Below are 15013 nucleotides of genomic sequence, written 5' to 3'. Positions count from 1 at the left end.
CCTTATTGGCACCACCAGGTTCAACAAAAATCAGTTGAAAAATTGAAAGAGTCAAGTAGAAAACTGTCAGCTGAACAGTAGCTTTATCTAAGCAGAAGTTGCCACTTGAATAGAGTAGCTGGCAGTGCCGACTCTTCTATATACGCTGTTTAACATGGTTGGTGGATGTATCAATGTTCTTTCGTTAGACAATAGGCTGAATAAGAGAAATGCAGCTATATATATATATATATATATATTTTTAATATATATATTATTATTATTTATTTCTTTTTGAATAATGATAGAAATAATTTGTGAATAATTTTGCCTGTGTTGTTGAATATCGACTGCATTTTTTTTTTTTTAACGTAGCAGCATGTTTTATTCCAGAAGTTTGAGCGGAAGAAGGAAGGCCCTTGTAGTGGAGACTGATGGGAGTAGTGGTAATCCTTGTACCAGGCAGGACTGTGTGGTGGGAGTGTTCACGAGAGACAAGCAAGTGCAGAAATGTACAGACGAATGCCCACCACCATGTCTGAAAATCAGACTGAAAGCGAGATGAGCCCTGGCAACAGACATCATACAAAATATATAGGATTGCGTATGTGCCTCCGTAGCATTAATCAATAAAAAAAAAAGATAAAATACATTTATTATAAAAAAAGAAAAAGAGAATGTGGCTAAGTAGCCGTTTTACGCATCAGGCATCTAATGCCTTATCCAGCTCATTAGCATTTAGCGAAATGAAGGGTTGCCTCTTTGGGTTGTTCAAACGTTCAAATAAAACACTGACCATCTTTTATAAATGTTCCAGGGACAATTTCAGTTTTGGTACTGGTACTGTATGCCAGTGGGAAAGCCAGGGGCACGTGGCAGCTGTGACCCATAGTTTTTGAGGTCTGCGTTGGGGCCCTTCATAGCAGGATATTGACAGCATTTTTAAAGAAATCAATCCAATTGACTCGAATTAAAAAAGGAAAAAAAAAGCTGATACTTTAAAGATGAAGTATGCAACAAAATATTTCTGGCCCTTATTTATGCAATTTTTTTGTAATAATTCCACAAAATGTGTTAACTCTCACAAAATCTGGTACTGTACGGGTGCAGTACTGGTATTGTCATGTTACAGTATTGATATATAAAAAAAGAAAGAAAGACATAAAAAATAAATAAATAGTGAACTGAAATCTGCGTGCTTTAAAAATATATACATATATTATTAACCTTTCTCTACTGTTGACTTAAAATATGGCAAAATATGGTAAAATACAGAAAAGTTTCTTAAAGCGGTCCTCCACCCTGAAGTGGAAGTTCCGCTCATCTGATCCCTCCCCCCCTCCGGTGCCACAATCGGCACCTTTCAGGGGGGAGGGGGTGCAGTTACCTGGATAATCCAGGTATCTGCACCCACTTCCGGGACAAGACCGCCGCAGACCGCCGCAGATGCCCCGCCCCCATTGTGTTCACACAGTTCCCAGGACACAGCGGGGACCAGCAGAGACGCGCAGCTCGACTCGCGCATGCGCAGTAGGGAACCAGGCAGTGAAGCCTCAATGCTTCATGTCCCGATTCCCTGACAGAGGATGGCGGCGGGGGCTGCAGAGAGACGAGCGATTGCTCGTCATCTGCCGCCGACATCGCTGGACCCTGGGACAGGTAAGTGTCAATTTATTAAAAGTCAGCAGCTGCAATATTTGTAGCTGCTGGCTTTTAATATTTTTTTTTAAAGGTGCAGAACCACTTTAAAGTGGTGTTGCCATTAAAAAAAAAAAAAATTTAAAGTCAGCAGCTATAAATTCTGCAGCTGCTGATTTTTAATAATCGGACACTTACCTGTCCCAGGGTCCAGCGAAGTGGGGGATCGAAGCCCCTCTTGTCCCCCCCCTCCGTTCGGCGGCGCCGGCATTGTAGCTGTGGGCGCCCGGCTGTGGTGTGCATGCGCGAGCGGTGCTGCGCACCGTGATTGGCCGCGCAATCATCTGGGACCTGCCACAATTTTTTCCAAATGTTTTATTTTTTTATTTTTTTTAAGGAACATTCATGAATTTTTTTTTGGATGCAACCCCACTTTAAGTAACATTTCAGAATTGTAATAATAAAAAAAAATTCTAGTGTTTTACTGCAGTTACAGTATATTTACACAAAAGAAAAATCTATTTTTAATAACTGGTCTAAGAGCATACAGTATGCATCTGCATTGCTTTCATTAATATCAATGACATTCAAATGTAGAAAACTAATTATATGCCATGTCCTGCAAAAAAAAAGGAAAATCACTAAACACACACTGCACATGCACACATTTTAGTCCTTGAAGCCCACTGTGTCCTTAATGAAGTTTACTCAGCTCCCCTTTCTTTCCAGGAGAACAGAGCAGCACTGTGACTGTAATCCAGCACCGCAAAAGCATTGGCTTTGGCACAGCTATTACTGTCATCACAAAAAGCTGTACCACCTACTCAGCTACACAAGCTGGCAAAAACAATTGTTACCCAGCACCTGTGAGCAAAGTCATCCAGTGTTTCTAAACCTTACATGTTCCATCACCACAACAACTTAAATCCACAAACGGCTGTAAAATACACATTTAGAGAAAACCTAGACTTCTATTCCTATCCTAATTCTGGTAATGCTAGTTGCCTGACTGATCTACTGAACCCCATACTGCAATATGGGAGTTCTCCTCTCTAAGGCAATTACCTCTCCTGGGATCAGCTGTCTCCACAGTCAGGTTGGGTGCCGGTGTCTTGTCAAATAACGTCCTCCATCCGATAGTGTCCGCTGCGTACTGCGCATGCGCAGTACACAGCAACACAGATTCCGAAAATTGCAGAGGATGAACGGCCTGCGCCGTGAGTCCAGGTTCTATCCCCACTATCCAAGTGGACATAGAGTAGGAATAAAAAAGAGCCGAGTGCAGCGAGGCCAAGCCCGAAGCGTGGCGAGCGAAGCTCGCCCGCGAGGGGCCCTCTAATATTCACAACCCTATGTCCGCTTGGATGGTGGGGCTACCACCTCCACTCACGGCGCAGGCGCCGTTCAGCTTCTGAGATTTTCCGAAGCTTCGTCTGCTCCATACTGCACATGCGCAGTACATCCGGACACTATACGGCAGAACACCGGCTCTGTTTGCAACAGAGACATGGAAACATAAATAATGCTGGATAGCCGCACTCCAATATTCACCTTTATTTTGTAAAAATTACAAATCAAAGCATCATATGTAGGTACAGACCAACTGCACTACTTTGAGGTACTGGCAAGTGGCATCAAAGTAAAGTGAGTGTACTCGATCAGCATATTTCTTTGAAGGCAGTAATTTAAAAATTCTTGAAGTTATTGGATGGGGCTGCCTACTATAGTTACATAGTTACATAGTAAATGAGGTCGAAAAAAGACACAAGTCCACCAAGTCCAACCTATGTGATTATATGTCAGTATTACATTGTATATCCCTGTATGTTGCGGTCGTTCAGGTGCTTATCTAATAGTTTCTTGAAACTATCGATGCTCCCCAGAGTCCCCACTGAGACCACCGAATGTGGAAGGGAGTTCCACATCCTTGCCACTCTTACAGTAAAGAAGCAGTTTAAGGTTTTCTTCTAATTTTAACGAGTGGCCATGTGTCTTGTTAAACTCTCTTCCGCAAAAAAGTTTTATCCCTATTGTGGGGTCACCAGTACGGTATTTGTAAATTGAAATCATATCCCCTCTCAAGCATCTCTTCTCCAGAGAGAATAAGTTCAGTGTTCACAACCTTTCCTCATAACTAATATCCTCCAGACCCTTTTATTAGCTTTGTTGCCCTTCTTTGTACTCGGTCCATTTCCAGTACATCCTTCCTGAGGACTGGTGCCCAGAACTGGACAGCATACTCCAGGTGCGGCTGGACCAGAGTCTTGTAGAGCAGGAGAATTATCATTTTATCTCTGGAATTAATCCCCTTTTTATTGCATGTCAATATTCTGTTTGCTTTGTTAGCAGCTTGTCATTGCATGCCATGGCTGAACCTATCATCTACTATGTGCTATTTATATCGGCATCACTTATTTTATTAAAATCCCAAATTGTCTGAATTATGGAATTGAAAAAGAATTAATAAACACAAACATTTTTCAATGTTAGAAGCGTAAGGGGCCTTTCACACTTGAGCATGCACTAACTCACAAGCATTATCACACGTGCTTCCTTGTATTAATGCAGGTGAAGGCAACCCAAGTATTTAGAATGGGCTGGTAGCACATATTAACACATGAAAAAGAACTACCCCGGGGGCGGAGGAGTTAGGGGAGGAAGTGAGGCCCTGTTGGGGCCAGGGAGAGAGAGATTCAATTATGATTATGGGGTTGTTGTGTTCTTTTTTTTTTGAGGGGGGTGGGGTATGGGATATGGGAAATGTATATGTTGTAATGAAATAAGGAAGCTGAAGGGCAGATATGCTTATCTGTTTTACAATTGCTGTGTTTTCTATGAATCTAATAATAATAAAAAGATAATATACAAAAACACATGAAAAAAAGTGCCTGTTGCATTTTCTGTAGCAACACAACACACCACAATGCATGCTAGGTGCATTATGGCAGGCAGCTGTATACATGTGCATTGTGGTGCCATTGCAAATCAGTGGTACTACAACGCAGTGCAAATGGTACTGTATGTTACTGGAAAGTATAGAATGCTCACCATATGAAAAAGGTATCAGGTGGTGAAATGAAATGGTTTGACTTGCAGGTCAGATTGAGGCAGCTCTGTACCTTTTGCAGGGCCGTCTTTAATTTTCATTGGGCCCTGGGCAAACATTTTCTTGGGGCCCCCCCTCCATTCTGAGACATACAAAAAAATAACAGGTAGACTCAAAATCAGTTTACTGCAGCAGATCACGCAGTGATTGCAATTGTTTGCCAGAGGTTACAGCCTATCCTTACTGCTCGCTGGCTGGTTTCTAGAGGTTACAACACATAATTTCTGCTTGCCGATTGGTTGCTAGAGGTTAACACACATCATTACCACTTACTGATTGGCTGCTAGAGATTAAAGCAGATCACTACTGTTCGCTGATTGGTTGCTACAGGTTAATGCACATCATTACCTCTCACTGAGCAGTGGAGCAATCCTAAATAATTGAGCAAGTAAAGGGGCACATTAATACACATACTACAGGAGAGGGCCAGAGAGTGCAGACATACTACAGGAGAGGTTCAGAGACTGCAAACATACTGCAGGAGATTACCAAAGACTGGGGACATACTGCAGGAGACAATCAGAGACTGGCGACATACTGCAGGAGACAATCAGAGATTGGGAACATACTACAGGAGACAATCAGAGACTGCAAACATACTGCAGGAGACAATCAGAGACTGCGGACATACTGCAGGAGACAATCAGAGACTGCGGACATACTGCAGGAGACAATCAGAGACTGCGGACATACTACAGGAGACAATCAGAGACTGCGGACATACTACAGGAGACAATCAGAGACTGCGGACATACTACAGGAGACAATCAAAGACTGCGGACATACTGCAGGAGACAATCAGAGACTGCGGACATACTGCAGGAGACAATCAGAGACTGCGGACATACTGCAGGAGACAATCAGAGACTGCGGACATACTGCAGGAGACAATCAGAGACTGCAGACATACTACAGGAGACAATCAAAGACAATCGAGCATACAGGCTTCACAGGGGCGGGGTCAGAGCGTCAGTGGAGCTCCCGGCCCCGCCCCCTCTCAGCTGGCTAGCGCGGGAATACAGCCTCCCGTGTCCTCTGCGCACTCTGCAAAACCTTCATTGGGGCCACAATTCGCGGGTAGCAGTGCGGGCCCCCTTACAAACATTGGGCCCAGGGCAGGTTCCCCGTTTGCCCTGCGCTAAAGATTACTTAGTACACATTGTCATCATTTGACAATTCCTATTGTTTTCCATTCAAATGTTTTTGGACCCATCTGCTAAGCAGACCCCTCTACTCCATCTTCTCAATAGACACTGTTATGCCATGTACACATGACCGGACTTTCCGGTAGAAAAGGTAGTTTCATCGGATATTCCGATCGTGTGTGGGCTTCATCTGACTTTTTTTTTTCAAAAATTCTGACGGACCTAGAAATAGAATATGTTTTAAATCTTTCCAACGGAATCAATTCCTATCGGCAAAACCGTTCGTCTGTATGCTATTCCGACAGACCAAATACGACGCAAGGGAAGCTATTGGCTACTGGCTATTGAACTTACTTTTCTAGTCCCATCGTACGTCATTGCATTCTAAACGAATGGACTTTGGTGTGATCGTGTGTAGGCAAGTCCATTTCAGCGGAACTCCGTCAGAAAGACCGTGAGAGTTTATTCTGATGGAAAGTCTGGTCGTGTGTACGTGGCATTAGATGGACACCATTATGATTAGGTATTCTTATTTATTTAATGGTCTGGTACATTTTGAAGCCTCATAATGAACTAATATATTTTGTCACCAATATGTTTTGTATACTCTATGTTAGACATTGAAATGTTCAAAAGGAATCATAGCACAGAAACCTTCTTATTGAAAAATCACCGGCGATTCTCATTGCAGGCTATAACTATTTATCTACCATAAAACTCAGTGACAAAACTCCTTAATACCTAACAGGCAAAGTCTCCATTTACTGCATTTTTATTCATTGCCTTTCATTTTTCAAGCCTGATATTTTAATCCTGGTCTCTATTGTTCATGGAAGTTCATTTCATGGTACATTAGGTCTAAAATGTTTCTGTCCATTGCTGAATTATTGTAGGCAATGCTTTTTTCCCCTTTGGAAATATTTCAGAGCACTCTCTAGCTGCGTGTGCTGGTCATTAGGTCATATACTGTAGATTCTTTTAGAAAAGCTATCAGTATAACATGTTAAGAAATTAAATTAGTTGATTAGCAGGTAGATTTTGGCTATTATTTTAAAATTTCTTCATGCAGGATTTGAGCAGATCCTCCTGACCCACTTATACATACCTTCATTGTACTCCCCCACAGGGGTGGATCCAAAGTCTAGTCTCTGGAGGGGCACTGCCAGAAAATACATTTATTTGGGGGCAGTTTATCAGAGAAATGGCTGGTGTTGGCGTTTCAATCATCACGGCACCATGGTTGTTATGGTGTGAGGATGAAGTACATTATTTCTATTATTACATTGTTATATAAAATGAAATCACTCACTTGCCACGTCGCCTGTCACCAGATGCGGATTGTCACTTGCCACATTGCCTGTCACCAGATGCAGCTTGTCACTTGCCACATCACCTGCCACACATTGTGGATTGTCACTTGCCATGTCGCCTGTCACCAGATGCAGATTGTCACTTGTCACCTCACCTGCCACACATTGCGGATTGGCATTTGCCACGTCGCCTGTCACCAGATGCAGACTGTCACTTTCCACGCCACCTGCCACGCGTTGCGGATTGTCACTTGCCATGTCGCCTTTCATCAGATGCAGATTGTCACTTGCTATGTCGCCTGCCACACGCTGCGGATTGTCACTTGCCACGTCGCCTATCATCAGATGCAGATTGTCACTTGCTATGTCACCTGCCATACGTTGCAGATTGTCACTTGCCACGTCACCTGCCACACGTTGCGGATTGTCACTTGCCACATCACCTGTCATCAGAGGCAGATTGTCAATTGCCACGTCACCTACCACACATTGCAGATTGTAACTTGCCACGTCACCTGCCACATGTTGTGGATTGTCACTTGCCATGTCACCTGTCACACGTTGCGGATTGCCACTTGCCACATCGCCTGTCACAAGATGCAAATTGCTATGTCTCTCTTATGTGGTTTCTTGATGTGTCTCTCTAAGGTGGTCTCTTGCTCTGTCTCGCTAAGGTGGTCTTTTGCTGTGTCCCAGAGTCAGGCAGCAGATTACCAGTCAGGCAGCAGAGAGATGATGTGCCTACACAGTGAGGGTGGAACTGCAGGGCTGCATGGCGGGCGCTGGACGATGATGTCATCTCTCTTCTCCCCTGCCTGCCAGCTCCCTGATTGGCCAGCCGCCCACTCACCCACCGAGCCGCCCAGCTGCTTGCCTGTTCTCTCATCTGCCCGTGGAGCTTTCCACCAGCTCACCAATCAAACCACCCGGCCCACCTGGATCTGCCCCTGCTCCCCCATTTATCTGTCCAAGCCTCTGAAATTTTGGGTATGGGGAAGCATGTGACTTCTACTTATGTTGTAGTGCTCAAGCCTTAACAGCCAATCACCAGGCCTGAAACAGTCACATGAATAATCTCCACACCATCCAATACAGAGTTTACACAGGCTGTGATGTAACAATACTAAATAATAATGAATGGGTTATTTATTAAGTGGTTCCTTGACTACTAATGCTATGTGAGCAGTTAGATCTAGGTAGGATTTCCCCTAACCACTATAGTAGTGGGGGCTTATAGGGAGCACCTATAACTAACCACTAATATAAGTGTATCACCCTAGTTCGGTGCTAGCGAGAGAAGTAAGAGGCACATTTAGTCGCTTTTGGGCTCTACTGTAGTCAGCAGAGTTTGTGGATTGCTTTTTGTCTACTCTGGGTTTTGTACCTGCAGGCTTTTCTGTCTCCCCTTGTCTTTACATAAATCTCTGGAACTGAGGGGGTGGTGAAAGTAGAGTCCGAGCTGGCCCTGTATACAGCCTCAGCCAATTCCCGGTTGGAAGAGTGACCAGTAGGGGCTAGAGCAGAGAGAAGCAGGCTCCTTTGCCTACTGGAGAGTGACCCAGCCTGGAAGTGCTGTCAAACCTTCCAAGGCTCAGTAAAGCTTTAAGAAGTCCTGGATGATTCTAGCTCACCAAGGAGCTGAAAGATCACCTCAAAGTCACAGGAACACCTTGGGAACCGCCAAAGAGGATCTACCTGGGCTACTTTTGTGTCAGTGTTAGCTGAAACAAGAAGAACAGATTGTCTGTGACACAGTGAGTGGGCCTTAGAGAAATCTAGGGAGGGAGACTGTTGCTTTTGCACCCCTTTTTTCTACAGGGACTGTTCCAGACCTGCTGCAAGGATTGTGTTTAAAGTGGAAGCCCCCTGTGTTGAGTTATTGTTACTTTCTGTACAGAACACTCTGCTTTATGTCAGTTAAAATTTGCAACATATTGTCCTCCTTCAAGTTGTTAGTTCTGGGTATCCCTACGTTTTTCTCAATCCCTATCGCAGTTCTACAAAACAAATAAAAGCCAAAAAACAAACAAAAAAAAACACTATCTGCCTGATTAATGTGTGAGGAATAAATGGGATTTGATGCACCTGTCCGAAAATACCCCATGTCTGGCTCTTTGAACCATCAAGGGATCACAACCTGGGTTAACAGTTTGACCATCCAACAGGGTCTGCGCTACTTAAATTAAAAGGGCATTTCCACTGACCACTTTGAGAATAGGGGACTTCTATTAGTGGACCTTTCCACTAACTATTTTCACTCTAGCATTTACAAAAATGCTGTTCTTTCAAACACATACTGGAGCAATTTTAGTATCTTTTTGCATACCTGTATATTTCGTGCATTTTATTTTAAAACATGTATTATGATATGTTAAAATGCAGCAAGAGACCCAATATGTGCTAAGATGCAATGAAACAAGAGAAAATTAAATCAATCAAAAAGTATGTGAAAAAGGATTTTTATGCTTAAGTGTTTTGCATGGGGCTCTGTGAATTTTAGTTTTATCATTTTGTTTGCCGATTCAATAGTAGTAGAACAGTGGATGTTGGAGTAGTTTTATTAGACCACCTACCTAGACCACTTATAGATAGCTATTACAATTAGCCCACATATGGAAGCTTATTGAGCAGGTAGTAGATGCGGAAAAATTAATTTCTGTAAATAAATGGGTCAGAATCAAATGTCCAATAAAGAAGTGAACAGAATTTCTATAACTCTAATGCCGCATACACACGACTGGACTTTCTGGCAGACTAGGTTCAACGGAATCAGTCCGTCGGACAATCCAATCGTGTGTGGGCTAATCCGATCATTTTTCGTTATAAAAATCTGACGGACCTAGAAATAGAACATGTTTCAAATCTGTCCAATGGACCCAATTCCTATCGGGAAAACCGTTGGTCTGTATGCTGGTCCGACAGACCAAATACGACGCAAGGGAAGCTATTGGCTACTGGCTATTGAACTTCCTTTTTTAGTCCCGTCTTACGTCATCATGTTCAAAATGAACGGAATTTTCGAACGGACTTAGTCCGTTCATGTGTGGGCAAGTCCGTTCGTTCGGAAGGTCCGTCGGAAATCCGCCGAAAGTCAGTCGGGAAGACCGTCGGACCTAGTCTGCCAGAAAGTCCGGTCGTGTGTACGTGGCATTAGCTCATGGCAGGAGATGGGAAGAGGAAGTTCAACAAATTATTTTTCAATATATTTCACTGTGTGAAAAAGTTATTAATTATTATATATATATTATGGTCTAGGGCTGTGTGAAAATGTGCTAGTGCCACCAAAAGTACATTTGTCTCTTTTAGGTATGTTTTTCCGAAACCTAATTTTTGCATTACCTGTTTCATTGCTATTCCAAAATGTCTTGTCTTCTGACAGGCTCACAACTTCTTGTTTGCACGCTTTCATTCCCTATAAAAAATAAATAAAAATGATAGACATTATTTAACTGTTTTCCACTATGCACAATATCTTTTTGAATTATTTATTCAAATATTTAAAAAGTTATCAAAATAGGCACACAAGACAACACACAAGACAACAGACATTAAGTCCTAATATACATAAAATGGAGATCCTCTTATGTAAAACACTTATGAATGATACTCCTAAATAAGTATTGTATGCAGATGCTTCTATACTTTACATGTCCTTGGCAAATGCTGTGCTGGGTGCGACCTATTGTTTTTGTCTTCATTCATTTTAAGTCAATAGAAGCCATAAAAGACTGGGAAAAATGTATCTAAATCTTGAATGAAAGCTATTGAAAAGCAACGTTCTCTCCAACCTGAAGCAAGTGTTATTTTAAAGGCACTCTGTCACTATGAGGCCTGCCATTACTGGCCTCTTATGCAAATGCTTGTTGCCTAACTTTAATTCTTTTGCATTACATACCTGGCATGTTGTAAGTGAGCATGAATAAAGTGTCCGAATTCATTATCACTATCATTGTTCCAAGGCAGTGAAAAAAGATAGCGTTAAAGCCAAAACATCAACATGACCACCAAGGAACTAACGTTCACAAAGGTGAGTAGTGACTCCAATACTTTTCTAATGACAAAATCACCTTAAGGAGTAATAACCTGTATGGTAATCTTCATAAATTGACTTTACCATTGATTTTTTTAATAGTAAAAAAAAAAATGAATTGTTATAATAGCATGATAAATGATAAAATCCTACTCAAAAAGTAAGCCAAATAAAGCATGGTATATACCTTTTTGAACTTTGCAACTTGAGCCTGTAGTTTACTTTCTTGTGAAAAATATCATAAGCAACAACCATTGCTTCAATCCATGTATCTAGTAAACATGCATGCATATACCTAAAATTGTGGCAATTTAATGTATCAGTAATTGGATTATTCTTTCACCGATAGTTATAAGGGATACCCCTTATAACAGACTGAGATACCACTATATGACAATTGTGTCTTATTGATTGTATATTATTTTCCAGTGACTATGAAACTTTCAAAAAATAAAGAAAAATTGCATTGGTCGCAAGAAATTGTTTTAAAAAAAGCTGAGCATTGTGGTGAAGATATTGCATTGGTCACAAGAAATTGTTTAAAAAAAAAGCTGCTTCCAATATCTCTCCTATGACGCAAATAATTCTATTTATTTTTTACTAAACCACAGATATCTTTAAACAGAGCATCTCTCCTGCTATGTGATTCTCTGTCAAACTTAGTTTGTTTTTCCCTCATTCATATAACTTTTTTTTCCACGATTTACATGATGACGCAGTTATATGTTTGCCTTGTACACACATTTTTATGGTCTGTGTGTTTCTCATGCATATAGCATTTTCTGTGTGTTATATTACAAGAATTTGTGTTTATGTGTTGATAACTATATAACTAGGTATTACACAATGTCTTCCAATCATATTAAGCTGCTTTAGATTTAGATCAACCTCTAAATTGGTTGAAGTCAACTACTATAGCTGGTTTATTAGATTCTAGCACTTTTTAGCATCTGTTTTTCAGCTCCAAAGGTGCCGACATGCCTTGACCCCTATCCATATCCTAAGTTATAGGCTGTTGTGAAAAAAAAGTGTTCATTTTAAAATAAGAGCATAAGGCAGTACATAGATGATTAATTTTTTTTCCGTTCAACCAAAAAATTACTCGATTCCCCCATCCACACATTCAAGGTGAATAGGGGAGTCCTCCCACTGTACTTTTGCATTCGGACAATGGGAGATGTCAGACTGCACTGAACAGTGCTGCTGGCTATAGCCGGAGGTGCTGAACGAGTGCAAATTTTTCAACAGGGCAGTTGTACAACAGTCTATTGGTAGTCTACAGCAGTGGTTCTCAGCCTCAGTCCTCAAGTACCCCCAACAGGCTATGTTTTCAGAATTTCTCTTAGATAAAATACCAAGCCATTGACTATGATTTAAAGCAGCTGTGCAAGATAAAGTAAGATCAAGATAAAGTAAGATCTGAAAACATGGCCTGTTGGGGGTACTTGAGGACTGAGGTTGAGAACCACTGGTCTACAGTATCCCTGCTGAACCAGCCACATTTTGATCCATGTATGGTTGGCTAAAGCTTTACAACTGTTCTACTGCTCTGTTGAAGGAACCTGTGTAGGGCTGGTGCAAAGATTTTTGACAACCTAGGTGGAACCTAATTTTGCCGCCGCCCCCCTTGGCTTCACCCCTGATTTCACACCCTTTGCCCTGGCCATATATACCCCACCCTTTAATGAAGCACCCATCAAATACAGCCTCACCAGCACCCATCAATGCCATCTACCAGCGCCCATCAATGCAGCCTACCAGTGCCCATCAATGAATATTTGCTTGCTTCCATTCATTCGGTAAACAAGACAGACACACAGTCCTCCACTGCTGCTGTGCCTCTGACACTATGTGCAAATGGAGCGGCCTGCTGGTGCTGAGACTTACTGCGAACGAAGTGGCGGCTGCCTACTTGCTGCAGAGAGAAGAGAGTAGGAACACCAGTGGCTGTGCGCCCTAGGTAGCAGTGCACCCTAGGTAGCAGTGCGCCCTAGGAGGCTGCCTAGTTTGCCTAGTGGTAGCATTGGCCCTGCTCCTGTGTCCCCTGCAGCACTCATGGTTTCCCAAGCCAACCTTGACATCACTACAGGACACAGTTGATGTGGAGTTTAGAGGAAGGAACCACTGAGGGCAGCAGGGGACACAGGAGATCAACACTCCTAGAAATATAGTTTTTGCAGCAGACTTGAACAGTGTATTTCTGTTCAACTTAGTGATGCTGAGTGGCCCCGGCCGCAGGAAACTATTTACTTTCTTCTTTCACAAGGGACATTTTTTTTGCCATTTGGTTTTTATGTCAGGATTGCTGTAACATCTAGTTCCCCTATACCTGAACCTTACAACGTAATGTTAACACTTAATCTTCCCTAACTCTTAATCCTTAAAGAGGTAGTTAAGCAGTAGCTAACTCTACAAGTAAGTTACTTTTTTGGTGGCAAAATCCAATAAGCTCTATACTGAAGCAGTTCAGTTTAGCAACATTTTTGTCATGTTGTGTTTGTCCTTATTATGGTCCAAAAATTCACCTCAAGTGTCAGACTATTCCATCATTTGGATTTGGCTAAATCAACTGAATACCAAAATTGTCACCCAGATTTGTTAAAATACCTGTGTTCATAATATATCCAGTCCAGTGTTCCACCCCTACCCTCAATATAAATTTATTAACTAGAGGATCTCATTTCTATTAGTATTTTATTGAGTTCGGTGCGACACAGATAAGTTTACACATAAGCTGTCACACTAGACCTTAGAAACTCCTGTGTAACTGCATTAATTTTAACCCAACCCCAACCAATTAGAAATCTGAGAATCCCATATGATATACTCTATTAACACCTGTAAATGATAAAATTCACTAAAAGATCAACTCTCACCTCCCTTCCTTCCCAAGCCATGAAATGAAAGGAATTTAATTTGAGAGCCATTTGATGACATTACATCATCACAAAACCTTTAATGTGTATTGTTCCTAAATTTAGTATATGAATGATCTTAATTTTGAAGGTGAAGTAATTAGGGTTCCCAAAACCAATTGAAAACACCCACAGCATAATAACTGCTAACTTCCCCTCATTAGACATAATACTGTTTTCACCAATAGTTTTAGATGGTTGACAATACCTAGTGATTAGAAGGTAAATCCAGAACAGATGTATCCTGACAATGTTAGTGAGGATTCTTTTTTTGGAAAGATACATACAAATGCCTGCTTAATTAATTCAGTCAAAATGATCACCTAATAGATGGATACCTTTAGGCTAAAGTCACAATAAACAGTGAAAAATAAAACAATGATCCCATGTTATTGTTATAAAACAATTTCTTGGTGTATGGCTGATGGCTATAAATGCAATGCTTTTGAAGAAGGAACATGAATATCCTTTATAGTATCTGTGATATTTAAATATTGAAATATAATGCCACTTTTATGATTCCGATGTAGTTGGTCATTCTTTCTGATTGCTTATGCTATGAACAATAACTGTTAATCTGTAATTGGTGCATGTGCTAAACAATTGTTTGTACTGATAACTGTTTTCAAAATGGCTGTCTGCATACAATGGTTTATCAATATAATACATGTAAAATAATTTTCTTCAATATATCCCATTTTATCTGCCCTCAGTGATTGTTTTTTTACTTATTAGAATGCTGTTCTATTCTCAAAATTGGTAAGTCTATATTATGTGATCTCCCTGATACAACAATTAGTGTACTCACAGAAATATGGAATCAGACATGGTGGTCTTCCCTATACCATATAATGTATATAGAGAGCAATTTTGGGCCAGTGGATACAAAT

General features: G+C 41.3%; 1 protein-coding gene across 1 annotated transcript in view; it reads right to left on the bottom strand.

The window, feature by feature from the left end:
- Positions 1-15013, bottom strand: part of SGK1 (serum/glucocorticoid regulated kinase 1) — a 225147-nt gene that overhangs the window by 56238 nt on the left and 153896 nt on the right. The window contains exon 3 of the mRNA XM_077486816.1: positions 10518-10590. Coding sequence (XP_077342942.1) covers positions 10518-10590 — 73 coding nt within the window. The remainder of the gene's footprint in view (positions 1-10517; positions 10591-15013) is intronic.

This window comes from Lithobates pipiens, unplaced genomic scaffold (assembly GCF_037356315.1).
Source record: "Lithobates pipiens isolate NorthernLeopardFrog02 unplaced genomic scaffold, aLitPip1_a1.2 Scaffold_18, whole genome shotgun sequence".
NCBI lineage: Eukaryota > Metazoa > Chordata > Amphibia > Anura > Ranidae > Lithobates > Lithobates pipiens.
The sequence above is the reverse complement of the archived record's forward strand: the minus strand, read 5'-3'. Positions and strand labels throughout refer to the sequence as shown.